The sequence below is a fragment of the Brassica oleracea genome, chromosome C3, assembly GCF_000695525.1.
Source record: "Brassica oleracea var. oleracea cultivar TO1000 chromosome C3, BOL, whole genome shotgun sequence".
In the NCBI taxonomy this organism is placed as follows: domain Eukaryota; kingdom Viridiplantae; phylum Streptophyta; class Magnoliopsida; order Brassicales; family Brassicaceae; genus Brassica; species Brassica oleracea.
This window is the reverse complement of record NC_027750.1, coordinates 14,686,508-14,710,339: the sequence shown is the minus strand read 5'-3', so window position 1 is coordinate 14,710,339 and position 23,832 is coordinate 14,686,508. Positions and strand designations below refer to the sequence as shown.

Sequence of the window (23,832 nt, the reverse complement as noted above, 5' to 3'; positions counted from 1 at the left end):
CGAAGGTTTGACTGTAAACACGTGATTCACGCAAAATCCAGGAGGTCGGCTGAGTCAGCTACTTTGGTTTCTAATCGACACGTGTCAGTCTTCTTCTCGATTTGTTCATTCTCTTCTTCACCGGCTATCGCCTGTTCCCGTATATCAAGGACAAAAACCCCACACTACACAATGCTATTTAATCGAACCTGTTACTCTTTCAGCTATGATGCACCAAATCATACAACCAAACTGTACTAATGGAATATGAATGATCTCTATCATTATTTATTGTTGATTCCAAATGTGATTTTACTTCGGCATCATTTCAAAAGTGTGTTTTCAGTATTCTTAAATAAAACTTTGGAAAGAAAAAACAATGATTTATAACTTAAAAATGTAGGTAGAGAACTCATGGAGCGGAAGCAACGATAAACAGCTCAACCAAGAGGTTATGGAACAACGCTTGGGACCTGCCAGCTCAACCAATGGATTCTAGGAAATCCTCGCTTGAGACCTGCTTCTTGATTGATGAATCTAATCAAATCAATACAAGAGATAGAGAATACAATTTTCCCAAAAGCCAAAGCTCTTTTATTAATCACATCAAACTGAATACAACTTTAGGTTTAGATGTATATTTATAATAAATCCTTAAATCTACGAAAGCTTTAATCTTAATTAAAATAGGAAAACTACTAAGATATAAAAAATACAATAAGAAGTAATTATCGATGCAAACCAATGAATAATAAAGAGATTTGAATAATTTCTAAATATCTTGCTGCATCAAGAACAAAATAATATAAATTATTAACATCTTTGAATCTTGTAACTACAAGGAAAATAAAAGGAGGTTCCCTTATTATTTTACAATAACTGAAAGTGAGTGTTGACCCAAAAAAAAAACTGAAAGCGAGTGAGATTATAGTAACTAAGTTACATTACCTCTACAAACATATGTCAAAGGTAAATTAGAATGTGAAGAACTAAGATTACAAGGCTGTGCAGAAATCCAGAGTTGGCTCCAACTGCATGGTTTGTATCCTTTCATACTACCATGCTCATACCTTGAATGAGTTCAATTGATTATTTACAGAACTGTGATTTCTGTGTGGATGACCCTCTCTGAAGCATACATTATAACCTAGATCCTGCTTACAGACAGAAGCTCAATGAGGCCATGTCTTTGGATAGAAGTTAATGTTTTGGAAGTGGTGAACTGTGCTATACATATATGTTAGTGTAGAATCACATATTGTAAGTTTGTAACCCTTCAAACCAAGAATTTATACTTTTCAAAAAAAAAAAACAAATCTAGAATTTATGATTGTCTTTTCAAAAAAGAAAAAAGAATTTATGATTGTATTACAGCTGGAGCATTAAGTGAAAGTTCAAAACATAGCAAGATTCTGTCAAGTATCTATCTTAGCTTGGGTTTTCTCAGTCAAGGTACTTTTGATCTGGCTAGATCACCAAAACTTTTATGATGAGGGGAGTCGCAGGTGGATGGTTCATATCATACATCAGAGTGGCATGCTGCTTGCTTGGCTAGTCTCAAGACACATGCACAACTACTTGAGAAGAATAAGTAAGATGGTATTTTCGTGTTTTTCTACATGTAAGAGCAAGCAATCATTGATGCTCAACTGCTAAAGTGGTAAGGACATTAACGCCTTCAACCATCACTAATTGAAAGTTATTAATGATTGCTTACTCTTACATGGCAGACACTCAAGCCAAAGTAAAGATGAGGTCAAGAGTTGCTTCATCCTCATCTTCTCTGCAATATTAATAGTTCTTATTTGATCTTTTTGGAACTCTTTTTTTTTTTTTTGTCACGAGATCTTTTTGGAACTCAAAATTACAAAAAATCTCATATTCCTTCTGTTTTAAAAAGCAAAAAAAAGTTTGATAATGCTGAGAACGAACACTTGTAATACATGAAAACTATTTCTGAGATGATCTTAAATTTAAGTCTTAATAATCGCAACAAGAAATGAGGGCAAATTACAATACGTAGAAAACAAAAAGAGAGAGAAAAAAAAACCTTACCGAGACTTAACGTTTGAGCCACATTGATCCCCACATACCCCCTTCAAGCATCTCTCACGAGTATACACAGAAGAGAAACAATGGTTGTTTCCTCCTTTCAAGAATCTTGTCAAGATCAAAACCAAACCTGCTCCCATTCAAGCTATTGCTGGCTGATACTCTGGATTGAATGCAAGCGCTTCACGGTGTATGAGCTCCTTCATCTGCTCCTCTGAGAGTGCGTGCTGCTCAAAGTCGAAGTTGAAAGGTATCGTGCACTCTGTCTCATCGCTAATGTCGTGTAGAGAGTTCAGGTATGGATGTGCCAGCGCGTCTAAAACTGCAATCAAGAATCAAGAATCAAAAAAATGTGAGGACTAAGGTATTCAAGAGTCAATATAACTCCTTATAGAGTGTGCACTGACCTGAGATTCTCCGTCTAGGAATCGGATCAAACGTTAGCATTTGCGGAGTGAATGTACTTCAATCCACGGAGGATCTGGTAAAGAAAGTACTGCACACAAGAAGAAAGATGAAAATTATTACAGGTTTCAAGTCTGGCTAATAGGTGAAAAAAAAAAACAATCTCAAGAACTTAAAGGTAACGTGGCAATGTTCTTCGGATAAGCCTTGGCTATATTGATCTGATGGAGATCAGTGTCCATTAGCTCATAAGCGATGTAAACATCATTGAAACCGGTTCTAAGCGGTGGTGGTATTATGTCTCTGATTGCAACAATCTGATAGCACAAAGATAGCAATCGTCCAATTAGTTGGAGATGATATACTCATTATTCTGAGACTCGCATCTTAAACAATAAGATCTTTTGATACTATATGCTGGAAAAGAACGTCTTGTAATGCACGAAAACTATTTCTGAGACGATCTTAACTTATGTCTTAATACTTGCAACAAGAAATGAGGGTAAATTACAATACATAGAAGACAAAAAGAGAGAAAATAAAACCTTACAAGACTTAAGATTGTACTCTTTTTTTTTTGTCTATGAAACAATAAAAAAATAGACCAAATACAAAAAAACACAAGTGTATTCACTTCTTTATTATTGCACCAATCAAAAACTTTCATAAACTAGCAGAAAAAGAAAGAAGAAGAAGCAAAGACACAGAGATTATAAATGATACAAAAACACGGAAAATATAAAGTAGTACAACGCACGGTCATTGCTCCTATGGGTCGTCAAATCAGTTCAGACAATGCTGAGGAACCATCTTGCCACGTGCAGAACCGTCAACATTCTCACATACCGCAGTGGAAGGACCACCCTCGACTCCCTTATGCTCTAGGTTAATGTCAATTAGCTCAACCTTCTTGCACGGAAAGCTCTTGCTACATTGTAGATTCACCGCCACTTTGTTCGTCGATGTTCCATATATGTTCTTTAACTTAAGGTCTTGGATTTGAACGTGTGACTCTCCCTGAAAAAATAATGAACAACCTTTTTTTTGTAATAAGAAGAGAAAATAATTATATAAGTTTGTATCTCGCGTAGAGAGTTCACCTTCTTTTCACAGGGTGGGTGAGGACAATACTTCTGGTCGATGTTGATAGGGTTTCCAACGTTAATCATTTGAATATTTTCGTACACGAAGTTAGAAACCAATATCTTCGAAGCTGAAGATTCCCAAGTTTTGATCCGAATACCATCGCTAGTGCCGTTAAAGACTATGTCTCTTACGGTTAAGCCATTAACGTCCTTCTCTTCTTTGTTCTTCCCTAAGCTTCCGACACTGATCCCATGTCCGGGACCACAGGTGACGTTAGAGATATCCATGTTGGTGGTTCCAGAAAGGATGGCGATACAGTCGTCTCCCGTACCAATGTGTGTGTTGGAGATGTTAATGTTGCTACAGAACCCGAACTTTAACCCGTCGGTGTTGGGGCTATCGCCGGGAGCTGTTATAGTGACATTGGTGATGTTGAAGTGATGGACAGAGAAGAAGTTGAAGTGTCCCATTTTGCTGTTGATTGATGTTATCCCATTGATTCTTGAGTTGTTCACGAATGCAAATCCCATGGTCTGTGAGAATAATTAAGTTTAGTAAGACATTAGGTGACCTGAATCAAAAACACTCTTTGGGTATCTAAAAATTAAAACAAAAGAAATAAAAATAGAAAAGTGAAACAATAGTTTTTCAAATAAGAACTTAGCTTCTGTGATATTTTAGTAGATACTCTACTGGGTTTTAGGTACTGCGACTCTCTATAAATATTGTAACATAATCAATAACTTAAAATATGATTTTTAGTGGAGACAGACACCATATTGAAATACTTTACAAATGGGCAAGCTCTAAAATGTAGCTATGTGGATATTACCTTCTTCAAAATGATATTCGTTTTCATAACGTTTTGTATCTAAATAATTAAATCTACAAATTCACCGTGTAATAGAAAATAACTGAATTACATAATTTTCATTGTAAAATCATATAATAAAGCAATATGTAAAAGGATTAAGAAGTGGTACCATAGCTAGCTTAGGACAATTGGGATTTTTGTGGCAGTCATTTAGTGGCCAAGACTCTTCCCCTTGGCCGTCGAGTGTACCGGCACCGGAGATAATAAGATTGTTAATGTACCTGAAGTTGATCCATATGTCCTGCTTAATGTCCCTAGTGTTTGCAGGAGCCAACAAGGTTCCATCGTTAACGAATTCAATCTGATTCGCGCATGGCCCTACGAACTCTACACCACTGAGATAAAATGTTCCTTTGGGCACGTAGATTTTACTATTACCACCTTTCCTTGTGCATGCGCTGTTCCATATGCTTGTGAACGCCTAATTTTGAACAAGTTAAACAAAAAAAGTTGGTAAAATGTTTATTTTTGAGTGTTTCTATATTGGTTATGTATATATACCTTGGCGTTATCAGTTTTTCCGTCAGCTTTGGCACCATAACGTTGGACGTTAAAAACCTTTGGCCTGTTGGTCGGACGACTTGCTACGGCGGCGACGAACAAGAAAGAAAAACACAAAGCCTTAAACGTAGAAGCAATGCAAGTCATCTTCTTATTTTGTTTAGGGTATATAAAAGTAAGGATTCTGTGCTACTAATGAATAAGACACGATGAAAAGTGTTGCTCTACTGTATATGCTTATATAGAGTTAATATGTTTCCATGAACTATTAGAATACATCTATTTCTAAAAATAAGAACTTGAATCTTGTTACTAATTAGTAATCATCGGCTAATATTGGATTGTTTCTATTGTATTGCTTTGGTTGATTATTTATTGTTATGGAATGTACATGGTTAATTATCTGATTTCTCTTTGCTCTCATTTAAAACAGAATCTTAATTTTGGTAAAATTGTCAATTACGTATTTACCGGTAAATTGTTTCCGTTAATGCTTTGTTTTGAAATAATTCCATTACATATGATTTGTAAACAACGCTAAATCATCATCAATAAACTAAATTATACCTATATATACACACATTGTTTTTTCATAATTACTAACTAGTAACTACTAAGTTAAAACTATAATGATAATTTCAACCATACCAAAGATAATGGCTAGTTTCGTAAGAATCTGGGTAGTTATTTCTTAAAACTCTATTTTTGATGAGATCTCACTTGAAGCTGATATCGTCTAAGGTTCCAAATGTCTCTTACTGAATAGATATGTGAATATCACTTGAGAATAGTAAGCTACTTGGGGCAATTAAGGTCGCATATTCTTGGGTTTAGTTATGTGCCTTTTTCGATTTTGCGAGGTATAATTTAGTTCTGTAGTTCTGAACTATCCTTAAGGTCGCGTAATACAGAGGCAGACACTCAAGCCAAAGTGAAGATGAGGTCAACAGTTGCTTCATTCAATCATTCTCATCTTCTCTGCAATATTAATAGTTCTTATTTGATCTTTTTGGAATTCAAAATTACAATAATCTCATATTCCTTATGTTTTACAAAGCAAAAAAAAATTTGATATTGCTGGAAACGAACATCTTGTAATACATGAAAACTATTTCTGAGACGATCTTAACTTATGTCTTAATACTTGTAACAAGAAATGAGGGTAAATTACAATACGTAGAAGACAAAAAGAAAGAAAAAAAAAAACCTTACCGAGACTTAACGTTTGAGCCACATACCCCCTTCAAGCATCTCTCACAAGTATACACAGAAGAGAAACAATGATGTTTCCTCCTTTCAAGAATCTTGTCAAGATCAAAACCAAACCTGATCCCATTCAAGCTATTGCTGGCTGATACTCTGGATTGAATGCAAGCGCTTCACGGTATATGAGCTCCTTCATCTGCTCCTCTGAGAGTGCGTGCTGCTCAAAGTCGAAGTTGAAAGGTATCGTGCACTCTGGCTCATCGCTGATGTCGTGCAGAGAGTTCAGGTATGGATGTGCCAGCGCGTCTAAAACTGCAATCAAGAATCAATAAACTGTGAGAAACTAACTCATTCAAGAGTCAATATTACTCCTTAATAGAGTGGGGAGTGACCTGTGATTCTCCGTCTAGGGTCAAACGTTAGCATCTTCTCGATAAGATCTATCGCTAGAGGATGCACATTTGGGAACTTATCAGTGATGGATTGACGAGGATACGGTGGAAGTTGTCTTATGTATCGCTTTGCATTTTCATTCAAGAACTCAACCTCTTGTTCTGATGGTGTTCCTATGAGCTGAAATAAAAAAAGAAAAGTGTCTCAAAACATGTTTCTTTACAGCATCAAATAGAGCTTCAAAGGTTACTACACTTACCTCCATGAGCAGGCGAAGCTGATGAACATGATCTCTGCCAGGGAAGAGTGGCTTACGGTCCATTAACTCCATGAAAATACAACCAACAGACCAAACATCTATCGCCGCAGTATAGTCAGAAGAGTTCAAAAGCAGCTCTGGTGCACGGTACCACCTCGTGACAACGTACTCAGTCATGAAGTCGCTCTCGGAATTGACTCGAGCTAACCCGAAGTCGCAGATTTTTAAGTCGCAGTTTGCGTTGAGGAGGAGATTGCTAGGCTTCAGATCACGGTGAAGCACATTTGCGGAGTGAATGTATTTCAATCCACGGAGGATCTGGTAAAGAAAATACTGCACACAAAACGAACTATTACAGTTCTCAAATGTGGCTTATAGGTGAAAAAAAAAAACAATCTCAAGAACTCGAAGATAACCTGGCAATGCTCTTCGGATAAGCCTTGGTTAGACCGTATGATCTGATGGAGATCAGTGTCCATTAGCTCATAAGCGATGTAAACATCATTGAAAGCGGTTCTTAGCGGTGGTGGTATTATGTCTCTTATTGCAACAATCTGATAACACAAAGATAATAATTGTTTTATTAGTTGGAAATGATTCTACACATCATTCAAAACAATAGCATATGCTACACAGTCAACAGTCATGTATATTCCTTCTAAACGTGAAATGTTTTTGAATCAACCATCTGCAACACATTCATTCACAAATCGATTTGTTCATCTAAACATTTTGGCATTAACTAAAGCCTATTATGAGCTCTGCATTAGGACTATAAACATCATTGAAAGCGTTTCTTAGTCTATAATTGCAACAATCTTGTAAACAAAGATAATAATCGTTTTATTAGTTGAAAGTACCATACTACTAACTGAGCATTGAGCCATCCTAATCAAACCGAGTAAATATTCAGGCAGCTGCAGCACATTCATTCACAAGTCTAATTAAAACATATGCAATAATAAGAATCAAAATAGAACAGTTCATCCAAAGCTATTTGGAATTAACTAAAATCTATCAGGCTATTATGAGTTCAACATTAGGACTATAAACAGATGATTCTTAGTTATGAATTAGAAGAAAAAGAACTAACATTCTCATGATCCATGTGGCGAAGGAGCTTGATCTCACGGAGAGTTCTCTTGGCATCAATCTTATTATCGAAAGCGTTTGCGATTTTCTTAATAGCAACGCTTTCATTCGTTTCAGAGTTCATAGCCGAGCTGCATAAATCAAATAAACAAGAACACAAAGGATCAAACTTTATGTTAATGAAATCATTTTTTTCGTAGATAATTCGAATCAAAGTTGGCAGCTTTACCAAACCCAAAAAAAAAAACAAAAAAAAATTTGTTTTTTTTTTTATTTTTGGAGAAAATGAAATAATTACCAAACGATGCCATAAGCGCCCTTGCCAATAGGCATGATCGGAGGGTTATACTTAGCGGTGACCTCGAAGATGTTCCCGAATATGTTATACTGTATAAACCTCCCTCCGTGGCTTAGAGTCGCCGGAATATTCTCTTTCCCCGGCATCGGTTGCGATGCAACCGCACCGCCTGAAGCTTCCGACATCTCGGTATCAGCCGCCGGTTGACCCGTTCCACCGTCCATGAGCGCCGGCGAAGAAGAAGAAGAAGAAGAAGAAGGAGATGGATGATATTGATTGGTTTTTGGGGGTCAAGACAGATCTGAAGAGAGAAGGAGAAGAAGAAGAAGAAGACAGAAAGTCATGTGCGTGCGGAAGACATAATCACATTAACATCTTTTTTTTTTTTTTTTTTATCAATCACATCTTTTGTGTATTTTAAGCTTTTAATTTTCAGATTTAATAAATTTAAACACGGTGTCAAAAGTTATCCACTCAAATTTGTTACGTGTTTGCTCAGCAATCTACGTATTCTGTAACAGTCAAATTAAGATTGGGGGGGGGGGGGGGGAAATAATTAAAAAAAAATAGGATTTATTTATTTTGATATTATTGTAGATTTTAGGGATCTTAAGGAAGGAAATAAATAGCCACTAATCACATCTCTTTTGGTTTTAACCAATATTTTTAAACCCGACCCGACTACTGAACCGGACGATTTACCCGATCGCTAGGTCACTGGATTGATCGCGGATGAACCATGAATTAATAAATAAATTAATTTTATTATATAATAATATATTAAATATGAAAAACAATACAGAAACTAAATTTTAATATTTTCTAAATGTTTTTAAAATATAAAATAATAGTTTGGATATCTATATATTTTATGCTTAAAAACATTTAGGAAATACTTAACTTTAGTTTCTATATTTTTATTTTCATTTGACATACAAAATATCAAAAATAGGTTAGGCTATTTAAAATTTTCTGTAACAAGATAAGAGTTATAACATCTAAAAAAGACATAAAATTCATAAATATTTAAATGTCTAATGTGAATAATAAATTAAACTTCAAATCCAAAATAAACCAAAAATAAAAGATCATTGTAATAAACAGTCAATAATGGAAATAAATTAACACCAAATCACATCAACTAATTTTGGTTTCGTTGATGACAAAAAAAAAATTTGGTTCTCTACCGTTGTTCATTTCACTTTTTTCAGAAGGCATAGTGAAATCTTCATCAAAATCTAAAAATCAGAAATATAAAACTGAAAATGAAAAACCTAGTTTTTTTTTTGTCAGCATCTAACTTCTTAATTAGAAACTTAGAATATAAAACATAATTTAAAAAAAAAAAAAATTATTTATCGGTTCAACCGGTATCGGGTTACGGGTTTTAGTGGGTTTTTGCGGGTTTCTAAATATTGGGTTTTTCACAAAACTCAAACCGGATTTTTTTTGGCTCATCGGGTTTACCGGTTCAACCGCAGATCCGGGTTGGTTTTCAAAACAGCGGTTTTAACCTGTTAGTACATGTTTAATAAAATTTTTTAAAAAATATTCACATTTTGTATTGTATTTGCTCATCAATCTACTTCTATCGAACAATCAAATTGAGATATGGGGTAACTTGTGTTAAAATAAAGTATGGGGCATGCTTTGATACTATTGTAGATTATAGGGATCTCAACAAAATAATGGGTCGAACTCTAAAAGAGGGGGTTGTTAACTGTGTCCATCTCTCTCGTGATCCTCTTCAGGGTTTAGGGTTTCGATAGATAGGAAAGTGCGAATCTTTAGGCTTCTGCAGCATTGAATTGGGTCATTTAAGATACAAGCTTTGAGTATCTTTGCAACTTCCCCGGTGATCTCTAAACGTACAGCAGCAGCCAGCAGGTTCGATTCGATTTGATTTCAGTTGTGATTGATTCGTCTAGAATTAGATACTCAGGAATAAAGGGAAGCTAGAAGCATCTGGCTTTGCGCCGACTGTTATTGACTTTTTGAACAATTATTATGTTAAACTGATGCGCATGAATCTGAGCAAATGATTGTCTCTCAGTGGGATTTGCTGTCTGTTAGTGTTCTGTTTAGCTGGAACCTTAAGTTGCTATCTCGCATGCTCTTGGTCTCTCGCTTTACCTTGGCATAGTATTAGTAAGTCTTAGGGTGAATACTAGCAACATATCTCAATATTCTTGTTTTCACTATATGAACAAACATATCTATGTTCCTCCAGTTCCTCAGCGCTTATGGAGTCAAATGCTATAAAGTTCTCACTTAGTATTTGTAGTATCAAGCTAATTATTGTTCTGATACTTGGAGTCTCTTCTCTAACGTGTGACAGCTTACACTTTTCTTGAATCTCGCAGGTTAGAGAGTTTGAAACAATGTCGGGATTTCCAGGTTTGAGTTTTCTAGGCCCAAAAAGCAAGAACGCTGTTGTAGCCGGAGGCTTGACAGCATTTGTTTTTGGGGTGTATTTCTACACGATGAAGGCTGTTGGTGGCACAGACGAGCTTCAAATGGCTATAGACAAGTTTGAAGACCAGAAACAGGTCGAGACCGACCCCAAGGTTACAGCGAAAGTCTGATCTTCGGAGGCTTTTGATAAGTCCAATAAAACATGTTCATCTTTTGTCTTCCCAAGTTCTTACTTTACGAGTTTGGCTCGTTTCTCTGTGTTTGAGTCTTTAAGTCCAATCTTTGATACAATGGTTTAAACAAGAGAATGTCTAATTAGGACTTCGTTTTGATGTTCTTGTCATTGTTGTCATATAATCTTGTACCTAAACGTTTGTTGGAAGGTTTGGTTATCCATAAGAGCTTTATTAGCCTGGCTAAAAAGATGAAGGTGATGGGCTATTTTTGACAATCAAGAACTACTTTTAAAAATATGAGTTCTCAAAATATCGACATGAATGCAGTGTGCGTCTCAATCGATCTCCTTCGTTCTCGGTTTAGCGTGCCAACGACATTGAGAGTTGTGTGGCTCTCTAGCCCTGTGGAAGGGAGCCCGCGATGAGTCATATTCCCAGCTCTACCCCCAATGAAGCCCATTAGGCCACCATTATCGGGGTTATTAGTTGGGTTCTTAGTGGGTTTTTATTGCGTGGACTCCACAAAACTCATAAGAAACGGTCACATAATTATGAAATAAGAACCGATTTTGGAGTGTTTCTTGCACTGTTTGCGGACTCCACTGACACGTGGCACCCCGTGATTGGTTCGCGTTTTAATTTATTTTTTTCAGACAAAAAAAAAAAATCTTAAAAAACGTGAACCGTCTTCAATGATAATGATGCTCTTAGGGTTTTGGACAAGACAGAGTGTAGATTTTGATATCGAAAGTACTCGTTCTATTAGAATGGCAATGCCAACGTATTTATACAACAATAGAGATCGCCCTTGGGCTTATCTCGAACCAACGTCGAGTATATTTAAATATAACATAAGACTTATCGGTTCATTGTTGTCATTATCTCTAACATAATATAACCACGCCAATACTCCCCCTCAAGTTGGAAAGTGTGGATTCACAATGCCCAACTTGGACACTAGATTCTGAAATGTAGCTCGACCCAATGCCTTTGTTAGGATATCAGCAATCTGAGACTCTGTACGAATATGCTGAGTGACAATAGTTCCATCCTTAACTGCATCGCGAACTGAATGACTTGATTCAATATGCTTCGTTCGTTCATGGAAAACGGGATTTGCTGCAATGTGTATTGCAGCCTTACTATCACAGAAGAAACGTGTAGGCTGTGTCTGCTCCGCCCCCAGATCTTTGAGAAGACGCTGAATCCATTTGATCTCACGGAGTGCTGTAGACATTGATCTGTATTCTGCTTCTGCAGAGGAATGAGAGACCGTCTTCTGTTTCTTTGTTTTCCAAGATATAGGAGATCCACCAAGCATAACGACGAAGGCACTGAGTGAACGTCGAGACAAGGGACAAGCCCCCCAATCTGCATCGCAGTAAATGGTTAGAGGAATATCAGGGTCAGACTTGAGTATAATCCCTTGTCCAGGTGTTCCTTTCAGGAACCGAACTACACGAAGAGCTGCCTGCCAGTGTTCTTCCCGCGGAGACTTCATAAACTGAGAGAGTATGTGAATGGAGTAACAGAGATCAGGACGAGTGTTAAGAAGATAAATCAGCCGTCCCAAGAGCCGTCGATACTTCTTTGGATCAGCAAGAAGCGGGCCCTTTGATTCCGCCAACTTATGGTTCTGCTCAAGAGGTGTCAAAGCAGGTTTGGAGCCCAGGTTTCCTGTATCAGCAACGATGTCGAGACTGTACTTTTTTGCGAAAGAAAAATTCCCTCTGGTCCACGACTTACCTCTATACCAAGGAAATATTTATGTTTTCCTAGGTCTTTCATTGCAAAACACCTCCCCAAATATTCTTTAAAACGCTGAAGCATCAAGCATGTGAGCATCAGCAAGTCGTCGACGTATACAAGAACTCGAAGTTCGATGCCTTTGCGAGAAAGTGAGAACAAGACTAAAGCTTCTGCGTTGATAATGGTGGTCATCGTTGGTGTTGGCGATGTTGAAGAAGATGATGGTGATACCGACGATGAAGACGACGTTACCGCATGTGTTTGAGTCGTTAGGCTTTTAGTTTTAATCTAAGTTAGTGGTACGAGTTTTATTACTTTTGGAGTTACGTCTTTACTTAGTTTTGGTTTTCTAAAGTCAATAGCTTTATTAATTTGGTTTTGAAAACACGTCTTTAGTCAAGGTTAGAATATCATGGGTTAATGTTTAAGAGTTAATTGGAAGATTCTTAAAGGTAATTCTTAGGTTAAGGTTTCTCATGGGTTGTTTTTTTATGAGATTTATTCTATAGTTTAGAATATTTCAAAGTATTATTTTCCCATAGTTTGGGATTTATTGGTTATAGTTTAACCATTACGGGGGAGTTCTAGTTGAACGCTCAAAATCTTAAGTCAGTTTTTTTAAGTCCGTGTTATGGACTGTCCGCGATAGGACGATTGTTTTTGGAGTTGTAGTTGCGTCCACGGGATGTATTCACTTGTCAAGACCAAAGAAAAGCTGAAGTTTTCATCTCTCCTTGTCTAAGTTGAAGTTTATTCCCGGAGAAACCTACTGATTTATTTTCCTCGACATAGGGTGTGATTGGTAGTTGTTGTAGGTGCTGTCCACGGTCCTATTTATTTCTACAGCACCAAATTCAGAGCAGTCAAGCTTTAATTTTTTTTTGAAACCACAGCTCTTAAAATAACCTACAGCTGTACAAGTGTTCTGCAGAGCCAAATATCCAAAGCAATTTTTTACTGCTTTCCATAAAATTTTACAGCAATAAAATCTAAAGCCACAACAAAAAGTCTACCTATTTTTTTCTACAGCAAAATTTTTAAAGGTACAGTCATTACCAATCGGACTCATATTGTCCACGACATACGTAGTCGCTTTGTGATTTGCAGATTGTGCGTTGTGCATCCCACATTTGTCGTGCGGAGATGTATTACAGATATGTTGGGCTGGAAGATATGTATCTTACGGATCAAGATTATGAAGCCAGTGAAACCCATAAAAACCCTCAAAACTAAAAGGAAAAACTTGAAGAACAAGTTACTCTCAAGATATTCTAGCATATTTACATTAATTATTTAGGAAAGTTAGCATTATCTAGTGTTAACATTATGTTAATGTTACCACTATGTATATATATATTTATGTATATTGTATTCTCTTACTAGATACAACACAATAATATATCTATTTTATTATATTTTACACAGAGTCTCCAATATAAAACGTGTCCTTTGTCTTAGTCTATCGTTGACTCTATCTTTACAAAACTTCTATACTCTGCTTCTTTTTTTTTTTTTTTTTGAGATGATACGGGCAGGTTCAGTTGGTAGAAAGCGTACATGTGAGCCCGAGGACTGGGATGAGAAGGGACGCACCATGATCTCTCACATATACGTTTCTTTTGATAGCATCATTAGATCTATTCAGTTTGGCTACACGGAGATTAACGAAGGTCTTACCTTGTCTAAACAGTATGGTCCCTCTGAAGGATACAGCTTTCGAGTTGTAAGTTTTGTGTCCGTAATTTAAGTTTTTTTTAATAAGAGTTACTTCTCTGACGAAGTTAAATATGTTACGCAGGTGAGACTTAATCAAGACTAGATCTCGGGATGAGATTTTATTTTTATTTATTTTTATATAAATATTTTATTTTCAATTCTAAATTGGTATATATTTATTTTTATATAAATATATGTGTCTATCAATTTTAAAAAGTAATTAGTTTACAGTATATTTTTTTCATTGAATAGATTATTTTAAATTTTCACATGTATTTGTATCTTCTTCTATATATATATTTTCGGATTATTATTTCATTATTAAAATCGTAACTATATATATAAAAATTAGTAAAATATTGTTTTATTGTCATATTCAAAGATATTGTAACATTTCACAAATTTACAAAAAAAATTAAAAATTAAATTTTTCGCTTCATTGATTTATATTATCGAGTAAACAATTAAACAATTAGTATTTGTTTAATTTTTAAAATAAGCTATATAGTTTAAAATTTGTTTTCATTGGTTTAAGATAGTAAAGATTAATCATTGTTAGATAATATGATTTTTGTTATTTAAATTTTAAAAGTTAACATCGACAAATATTTAAATATTTAACATATGGACGTATAATATTACAACATTAAATTATATCTATTTAATTTATACTATCTATAAATCTAATGGATCATCTATTCTTTAAATTCAATTATTGATAGCCCAATAAAAATTTCTGGTATGCCCAAAATTTAAATGATAAGATTAGAAATTAAATGTAACATGATTTTCTAGGAATATGTCCATTAGAGCATGATTAACCCGGAGTTCTTAGGATGAGGTTCTTAGAAGAAGTTAAGAAGAACTTCCGTTAAGAACCCCACTCTAAGAACTCGGGTTAATCATGGTCTTAGGTCTATTTTTTTAAAAATCACACATGAATCAAGGTTGTGACTTCTCTTTTAATATATAAGTTTAGTATGTGACTGGATTAAGTGGATCACTAGGATATCATGGAGGAATCGCAAATTTGATATTTCACACAAACCGTGGGAAGCACGGACCGTTTGCGAATGATGACAATGCACCTCCTCCCAAGATAGAAATTGATCCGTCAATACGCGATCGACGTGAATTTGGTGGTTTCTTTGGTTCTTACACTTTTGGCGGTATTACATCGATTGGTATTTACGTGAATCCCATTCCAAGTTCTCATGGGGTGACTAAACGTGAAAAGTTTGTTGGAACTCGTTTTTGACAGAGTGGCGTGGACCATTTTTTCGATGGGTTTTTCGACGGAGACGTCTATCGGAAAGACCGGAATTTGGATACGATGTAATCGTCACCATGAACACTATGAGTTAGTGTATTTGTTGGTCAAAATCGGAGTTGTTTTGAATGAGAAATGAAGGTCTAAAGTTAATGACATAAAAAGCTTATAAAACTATTATATGGTTAAATATAAAATTTAACAAATGTTTCACTTTAGATATTTGAGTTTGAATTTAGATTTGATAAGTTGATTAGACTTAAATGTCAATAAACTTGTTTTAAATCATATTCATAAAATATTTTGGTATTTGGTTAAATATAAACTCAATTAAAGTATATTGTTGGATTTTGATGTGGTCAATGCAACTTTATGACTTGATATACTAACGTTTCTGAATCGTAGTCATGGGAATCAATTTCCTTTATTGTTATTAATGACTATGTACGTTAGTGCTCGAAGTGTTTCGTTTGTCTTATAAATAGAAAAGAAACATTGCACTAATCTCAATTCCTTGGACTAAGCAAAAGCTTACAATCCTTCATATTTTTTTTCTTAGATTTTTTCTTTTGAGTCTGAGAGTACACACAAAACTAATTTCGTCAGGTTTCTGATAGAGTGACGTAAATCAGAAGATTTTTTGCAGTTATATCTTGGGACTCATTACGTTATCGAACCGTCGCACTACGAGACGTATTTTGAGTTAAGGAAAGAGATAATATCTCGCCTCTGCAGTTGTATCATCATTTTCTTAATCTTTGGTATAATTTTATCAATCTTATTCTTTACAATATTCAGTTCTCCGTAGATTATATAATACGGTTCTATCAGTCTTAACTCAAAATATCCGTCTATTGCTTTGCACTAACCGGACTGATTATTGTAAAAGTTGTTTTTGTTAAGAACAGGTGTTGAACGATCCAGAGCAGGTTCCCATAAAACGGTTAGGTACCGGTAGTTTCTCAGTGTTGCGTGAAGTTTTTTTATCTTTATTCTTACGCTTCTGTTCTGCAGGATTTATTTAAAATAGAATTTTTAGCTTATCTCCTGCAACGTGACGTTTTCTTATCTTTGCTCAGTTCTACTGGTTCTAATCGTCTTTAGTTATTATTGTTGTTCGGATCTTTAGTTGTTGTCCTTTTGTCTTGACCGCAAGGATTTGTGCCGCTGGTATTTTCTGATTAATCTTTCTATATTGCAGAACTTAATCGGTTATCTAATCTATATCTGCGTTTTTAGAAGAGTTTAATTGGAGTTTCGTAGAAAAAGAGACGTTTGATCTGAAATTTCCGTTACCATTAGAGCTTATCAGTTTATGTTATTTGTTAAAAGGCTAGACTTGCGTGTAGTTCTTTTTCTTTAACCGGTTTCAGCCATTGGTTTAATTTAATTATCAAAGAGCATTCACGTTTTTTGTCTTGCATGTTATCAATAATGTCTAACCTTTTGATTTCTGGTTTCAGTTTTTTCTTTTTGGAATAACCATGAAAGAAGAAAAATATTGAAGTTTTATGTATGGTGAAATAAACAAATGTTATAAACAACATTTTGATTCTTAAGGGATCATGTTATATGGATGGAAATTGATTTTGTGAGTCGACGCCCCAAATTAAGCTTGGGAGAGGTCTGCTACATATAAATAATTTGCCATAGAAAATAAAATGTTTATTGATATTGATCGAAAACATTTATATTTCATCAATGCTTAAATGCAAGTTACAAGAAGATTGACCATGCAAAAACAATGAGAATTTTCAGACCAATGTGACTGAAACTGACATGTGTATTGTAGTTTATAAAGTCAATATGGTTGAGAATAATCATATAGAATGGTGGTTTTGATGACACAAATAATATCTTGTAATGATATGTATATTTGTTAAAAAGCAAAGTATGTGTTTGGAAAAATCCAAAACATACAAGTTGGATTTATTAATCACCTTGAAAGAACTATGAAAATAGTTGTAGGTAAAATGTGAATTTCTAAGATTGAAATACATTTTTTAAAGAAAATTATGATAATTTACGAAATTGCTTTTTATTCATTTAAATATAAAAGAGTTGTAGATTAAATTTTCTTTCTTCTAAACTCTTAAGAGATGTTAAATGTAAATATGCATGTTTTTTGAACTATATCAAGAAATGTGGGGGAAGCTTTGCTTACCATATAAAGTTGTTGGCAAGAAGCCAAATGAACTTAATTATAGTTATCACAATATATATATATATATATATATATATATATATATATATATATATATATATACATATTTACAAAAAAGAAAAAAGAAACTAGTGTCATACACTGAGTTTTGTGTATAATGTTTAATTGTATCTTGAATAAAGATGACAAAAATCATTAGACAATTTATCTCGACTAATCTCAAGAGATTATGTTCATTATGATGACAACCTATGATCCTTATATTAAAGGTGTGTCATGAGATCATATTGTAGATGATCAAGAGGAATGGGTTAGCCTTTGAATTAAGATGAGGTTTGGCGGTAACTCTACCTAACTGACTGGAGATCCCAAGAAATAGGTTCAAGGAGACAACTAAGTCAAACTAAATCTTTCCAAAGCACTGTAAGACTTCGGTCTATACCCAGTTCCCAGAATGACTAAACAGTGTTGCATGTAAGGAATATAGGATAAGCATTTGTTTTTAATGATTTGTGTCCATTGTTTTCAGTAAATGATATTCCTCTAAAGAAAGCAATGGCAAATCACCTTGTGAGTGTGAAATGGGGCCGTTTCTAGGGGAATGAAGGAAATACTATATTCTCCAAGTTCACTCATGATTACCAAGACTGTTCACGGCCAAAATGAACACAATGGAGAACCTAGTTCTGTGAGAGAATGAAGCTGTGTTATAGCTATTGTCTCGGTTTACACCAAAGTCCGGGGGGTTCAAGACATCATGGTCACCTCCTGTTTGAGTAAATCCGATAGCTATTAACAATGACTGGTTCAAGGCTGAAAAATTGCTACCAACTCATCATGCAGTGGATTTTTCGCTCATACTCTCAAATGTTATTTTTTTTCTCTTTCTTGAGTCATGTGTATAGAGTCATTTCTATTCATGTGGGAGATTGTTGGAACTCGTTTTTGACAAAGTGGTGTGGACCATTTTTTTGATGGGTTTTTCGACGGAGACGTCTGTCGGAAAGACCGGAATTTGGATACGATGTAATCGTCACCATGAAAACTATGAGTTAGTGTATTTGTTGGTCAAAATCGGAGTTGTTTTGAATGAGAAATGAAGGTATAAAGTGAATGACATGAAAAGCTTATAAAGCTATTATATGGTTAAATATAAAATTTAACAAATGTTTCACTTTAGATATTTGAGTTTGAATTTAGATTTGATAAGTTGATTAGACTTAAATGTCAATAAACTTGTTTTAAATTATATTCATAAAATATTTTGGTATTTGGTTAAATATAAACTCAATTAAAGTATATTGTTGGCTTTTGATGTGGTCAATGCAACTTTATGACTTGATATACTAACGTTTCTGAATCGTAGTCATGGGAATCAATTTCCTTTATTGCTATTAATGACTATGTACGTTAGTGCTCCATAAGGATCGAAGTGTTTCGTTTGTCTTATAAATAGAAAAGAAACATTGCAGTAATCTCAATTCCTTGGACTAAGCAAAAGCTTACAATCCTTCATATTTTTTTTCTTAGATTTTTTCTTTTGAGTCTGAGAGTACACACAAAACTAGTTTCGTCAGACTTCTGATAGAGTGACGTAAATCAGAAGATTTTTTGCAGTTGTATCTTGGGACTCATTACGTTATCGAACCGTCGCACTACGGGACGTATAAGGAAAGAGATAATATCCCGCCTCTGCAGTTATATCATCTTTTTCTTAATCTTTGGTATAATTTTATCAATCTTATTCCTTACAATATTCAGTTTTCCGTAAATTATATAATACGGTTCTATCAAAGTTGTGTGAGCAAGAACGCCCCAGTAGTCTGCCTCAATATGTTGCAGTTTTCTATTGAAATATTCAATTTAAGTGGTCTTTATTTTCATCTCTTTTTTCTCAAACTTCTAATAATAAAATGTCAACATCATCTTTATTTTATAATTTGTCAGAGCTAGGGTTCCATGCATGCTTTTCTTTAAAATTTAACTTTAAGGCAAAAGCAAATCTACTCTGTTTCAGTTTTGATGCAGTTTGAGGAGATCATGGATAAGAGACTGAATGAACGAAACATCATAAGAAAATTTTCTCTTATTGTGTTCAGAGTCCGCACAATCATCATCATATCATAGCTTCAACAATGGCTCAAATTGATAAATCATATTGTTTGCCGAGCAAGCTATACGATTATTTTGGTATCTAGAAAACCAGTAGAAAACAACTCTGACGCTTGTATTAGACACATTGCAAACTGAAAAATTTATAGTCTAGTTTATTTATTCATAATTGGAAGGCACATGAAGCGTTTCGCTCGACCTCAGTGTTCGAGGAGAAGGTTGATACTTGATAAGAGAGAGTTTCATTATGGAATACATGATTGTTGTGAGTTTGGAGGTTCTTAATTTGGTACTCTTAACTCTTCTCCTCTGTTTTTGTTTTTGATCGAAGAATCTTCTTGTCTGTTATCAATATACGTATAGTATTCTATATTAAGCCTATCCTCCAAGGATTAAACATGATGCATGGTGAAGTTCGGCTATTATAATCATGATGCGTTATTTTTTATACCATTACATTATTTTGCATGTTGAACTCTAGAAAGGAGGTCACTCAAAGAGAGTTTTCTAGTTGAACTCTAGAAAGGAACTATTAGAACAAACAAAAAGAACTCATGAACACAAAATAACTAAGAATCCACAAAATTCCTCGGTTATTATAAGTCTCCAATATATAACATGTATGCATCTTGATGTAAAAGTATATACTAGCTTTGTACATCATGGAGATGAGGAAACTTGGGCCTTTAGGAGATAGCTCTATAGTAACCTGGGAAGGGGTGACCAATGACAGAATCTCACACATATTCGTCTCTTTCGACGACAGATATTTAACATCAATCCAGTTCGGTACGTCAAGAATGGTGCTCTAGTCATGTCTAAGAAGCATGGCTCATCCAACAGCAATAGCACACGAATTGTAAAGTCTCTCATCAAGCTCATCAATTAACTTATTTATTAATTACTGTTTATAATGATCTACAAAAAAAACTGGCAGGTCAGGCTGAACCATGCGTCTAAGTTTGTCACTGGAATTAGCGGAGAGTGTTCGGGTTATGGTGATATTACACAAACGAAAGGACACATGAAGCATTTCGCTCTATATAGTTCCAGCTTTGTGCTAAGGCTTACAAAGAGAGAGTTTCATTCAGGGATGCATGACCGCAGTGAGTTTGCTGGTTTCTTTGGATCTTGTACCTCTTCTCGTCTCTACTCGATCGGTCTCTATCTGACTATTGCAAGCCTTTCCTCCCTAGCAAGGTCATGTGCTTTAGCCGCCAAATTTTATAAAAAAAATTGGGGCATCAATTACAAATAATTTCTTTAGTATGGTGGTTAGAAGGCTTACAAATTTCCAAAGGGCAAATTTTGAAATTTTGCTTTAGGCGTCCAGTTGTTCTGCACCGGCACTGCTCCGTAGTCTCTCTCCCTCGGCAGTCGCCATCCTTTAATTTATCTTACTTAATCATTATTTTTATTTAATTTCCTTTCCTTGTCTTTAATAAAAACAACTCGAGTTATTTCTGTTATTTATTGAGTTCTGAGAAGAGATAATATGAGAGGAAATTGAAGATTCAGAAGCCTGAGTTTCTCTTTTTACATTATGTTCCAAAGCCGTATATACGAAAATCGTAAGTCTAATGGAAAGCACGAATGCATAAATGGCAAGTAAATAAAACGAAAGGTGAACAAGAGATTAGGAAAATATTTTAGTATTGCATTTTTGGTTAACTATTATTGGATTTGATGAACTTACTGTTTTCAAGTTTATTTATAGTTTGTTTTAGGTAGCTTTCTTAAAAGAAATTATGCAAATCTTTCGACCTTCGAGTATATATATGTATCCTCACAAGTCACAAGAACAAATTATTTTACAATTATCAACGAAAAAGTGTACTCAGAGATGTTCAAATTGGAACCAATCGGATCAACTCTTTTTAGTTCCGACGTGATTTGGGACGAGAAGGGACACGCCAGGATCTCTTATATATATGTAACTTTCACCGACTATGGCATTAAATCTATTCAGTTCATCTATTTTCATGAGGGAGTTCATGTCGAGTCTCAAAAGCACGGTTACTTCGGAGGTGAACACACCATAAGAGTAAGTTTTGGTAGAATCTTCAGCTTTCTTTTTTTTTTTTTTCCATTGGTAGTTACAAAAATCAAATATGTTTGCAGGAACCTTCAGATTTTGTTTCTACAAAAGTTCTTTTGTTTATATTATATAGTTTTTTTGTACTTATGATGAAGTCAAGGCAAATATATATACAGGTGAAACTGGAAAACGATGAATATTTGACTGCATTGAGTGGAGATCATTGTGACAACCATATCACGTCTTTGACATTTCACACTAACAAGGGGAGACACGGACCGTTTTGTAAGAGATATTCTGGCTATCATAAAAGTTTTGCGAGGAAAATTGATGTGGGGATATGTGATCGCAGTGAGTTTTGTGGTTTATATGGGTCTTTCTCCGAGAAAAAATATGGCGGCTATCTGACATCCATTGGCATGTATATCTCTCACAATAGAAGCATCATTGACCAAGTCCCTAGAACCAGCTTCGGAGCCACCTACGATCACCAATTCGTTCGTGTGGAATCACTGGATCATACAACCCCGAGCGGTCATTATCAATACCCCAACGTCGTCGTCGACGGTTTTCCTGTCGAGCCCATACGTTGTCGTAAGTCCAAACTCAAAGACAGGATACTCTCCAAGTTTAATAAAGCCATCCAGTTTCTCATTAACCTTTGATTACATTTTTTCTTTGCATCCATGCAAGATGTTTAGTACTCTTGAGTCTTATTTTTATGTTTAGTTCCTTAATTTGTGCTTTGAACTAGAAGCTATATACGTACTTTAATGAATGAAGCCACATTTTTGTCATCTTTTTATAAGCATCAGTTTTCAGCTGGCCTATTTTTTTTAGTCGAATGATTGTTCACTACGGCATCTACTTAACCACACCTTGGCTTGGTTCTTTAAAGCCTCTTAGACTTGAGTAATCTTTGCACATGACTTAAGTTTTATCAGTGTAATTTGAGACTTTTGCTATGTTTGATTCTCCGAAAACTTCCGTAAGCAGTGGCAGAGCCTGAAAATAATTTTACCGGGATCATAATTATTTAATTTAATTTAATTAAATATAATTTATTAATATAATTTTAAATATTTGTCATATAAACTATACGTATTAGAGGTTTGAAAGTTATTTTAATTTTAAGGAAATTATATTCAATAAACAAAAGATATAATGCTAAAAGAATATTTAAAAATATTTTCAATTGTTGTTATACAGAGTTTAGTATGGTAAAACAACTAAAAGGAAATCAAATGTTTTTATTTAAACAAAGGAAATAAAATTGAGATATCTTAAAAAACAATGGAAAACGTATAAAGTTTGAAAACAAATTAAAAAAAACTTGTTTGACCCATCTTTCACTTTAAATCAGGCTTTTAGGCCCCAATGATTAAACGAGAAAATGAGAAAACAAATCAAACGTGGATGCATAATTTTTCTTTTAACACTGTTTAATTCAAACACGAGGAACAAAGTTCCACTCACCAGTAGGTGATATAAGTAAAGCTCAACCAAGCAAAAACAACAATCCATATTAGAAAAAGATCAAACCAACATACTGGTTTTTGTGGACCAATTCCATGGCATCTCGTCCTGAAATCCAGCTTGCTCAAAGCTGTAACCAAAGGAGACATTACTTGCTATCTACATAGCAGAGGAAACCACCAGTCTGTTTACTGAGACAATTTCAAAGGTCTCGAGAATATTTCATCGAGTAAAGAGTTGCTTTCCAGTCTGCACAAACTGACGGGACAAAAGGTAAATATGAATCTCTTGCTTAACCCTCATCCCAAGATAATTATAGATTTCGGTGAAGCCACAAGTGCAATTCATTTAACCTACAACAACAAACGGTTGACGTATAACATCGAACAAGCTTGAATCAATAAAAGACTGGACCTAGCATGACGCACAGGAGCAGAATGACAGCCCCACCAGACCGTCAAACAAGCTTGAACCAAGAAGAACCACCAAACAATCCTTCAAACGAAAGTAAAGGGAAGACCCGAGATGAAACGAACATGAGCAAAACCCGGATAGAACACATCAGCGAAGA

General features: G+C 34.9%; 6 protein-coding genes across 7 annotated transcripts; 3 read left to right on the top strand and 3 right to left on the bottom strand.

The window, feature by feature from the left end:
* Positions 1 to 3,219: 3,219 nt before the first annotated feature.
* On the bottom strand, positions 3,220 to 5,044 carry LOC106333716 (exopolygalacturonase-like). The gene is made up of 4 exons (XM_013772136.1): positions 4,898 to 5,044; positions 4,506 to 4,817; positions 3,537 to 4,055; positions 3,220 to 3,453 (listed from the first exon to the last, which is right to left on the bottom strand). Exons 1-4 carry the CDS (start codon positions 5,042 to 5,044, stop codon positions 3,220 to 3,222), a joined length of 1,212 nt encoding a protein of 403 aa, XP_013627590.1.
* Positions 5,045 to 5,881: 837 nt separating this feature from the next.
* On the bottom strand, positions 5,882 to 8,534 carry LOC106336133 (mitogen-activated protein kinase 6-like). Its single transcript, XM_013774869.1, has 6 exons — positions 8,146 to 8,534; positions 7,849 to 7,978; positions 7,172 to 7,309; positions 6,756 to 7,088; positions 6,496 to 6,676; positions 5,882 to 6,415 (listed from the first exon to the last, which is right to left on the bottom strand). Exons 1-6 carry the CDS (start codon positions 8,367 to 8,369, stop codon positions 6,234 to 6,236), a joined length of 1,188 nt encoding a protein of 395 aa, XP_013630323.1. The 5' UTR covers positions 8,370 to 8,534; the 3' UTR covers positions 5,882 to 6,233.
* Positions 8,535 to 9,816: 1,282 nt separating this feature from the next.
* LOC106331894 lies at positions 9,817 to 10,983 on the top strand. Of its 2 annotated transcripts, none has more exons than XR_001267968.1 (2): positions 9,817 to 10,032; positions 10,509 to 10,983. XR_001267968.1 is itself a non-coding variant. In XM_013770332.1 (2 exons), the coding sequence occupies exon 2, from the start codon at positions 10,527 to 10,529 to the stop codon at positions 10,728 to 10,730; it is 204 nt and encodes a 67-aa protein (XP_013625786.1). In that variant the 5' UTR covers positions 9,846 to 10,054; positions 10,509 to 10,526; the 3' UTR covers positions 10,731 to 10,983. The 2 variants fall into 2 exon arrangements, 1 of the variants encoding a protein (XP_013625786.1); XM_013770332.1 differs by having other exon boundaries at positions 9,846 to 10,054.
* Positions 10,984 to 11,652: 669 nt separating this feature from the next.
* Positions 11,653 to 12,677, bottom strand: LOC106329957 (uncharacterized mitochondrial protein AtMg00810-like). Its single transcript, XM_013768545.1, has 2 exons — positions 12,483 to 12,677; positions 11,653 to 12,441 (listed from the first exon to the last, which is right to left on the bottom strand). The coding sequence occupies exons 1-2, from the start codon at positions 12,675 to 12,677 to the stop codon at positions 11,653 to 11,655; spliced, it is 984 nt and encodes a 327-aa protein (XP_013623999.1).
* Positions 12,678 to 14,007: 1,330 nt separating this feature from the next.
* Positions 14,008 to 15,540, top strand: LOC106329956 (jacalin-related lectin 24-like). The gene is made up of 4 exons (XM_013768544.1): positions 14,008 to 14,223; positions 15,037 to 15,042; positions 15,181 to 15,420; positions 15,463 to 15,540. The coding sequence occupies exons 1-4, from the start codon at positions 14,008 to 14,010 to the stop codon at positions 15,538 to 15,540; spliced, it is 540 nt and encodes a 179-aa protein (XP_013623998.1).
* A 6,050-nt stretch (positions 15,541 to 21,590) lies between these two features.
* On the top strand, positions 21,591 to 22,450 carry LOC106334437 (jacalin-related lectin 24-like). Its single transcript, XM_013772715.1, has 2 exons — positions 21,591 to 21,791; positions 21,962 to 22,450. The coding sequence occupies exons 1-2, from the start codon at positions 21,591 to 21,593 to the stop codon at positions 22,448 to 22,450; spliced, it is 690 nt and encodes a 229-aa protein (XP_013628169.1).
* The last annotated feature ends 1,382 nt before the right edge of the window (positions 22,451 to 23,832 follow it).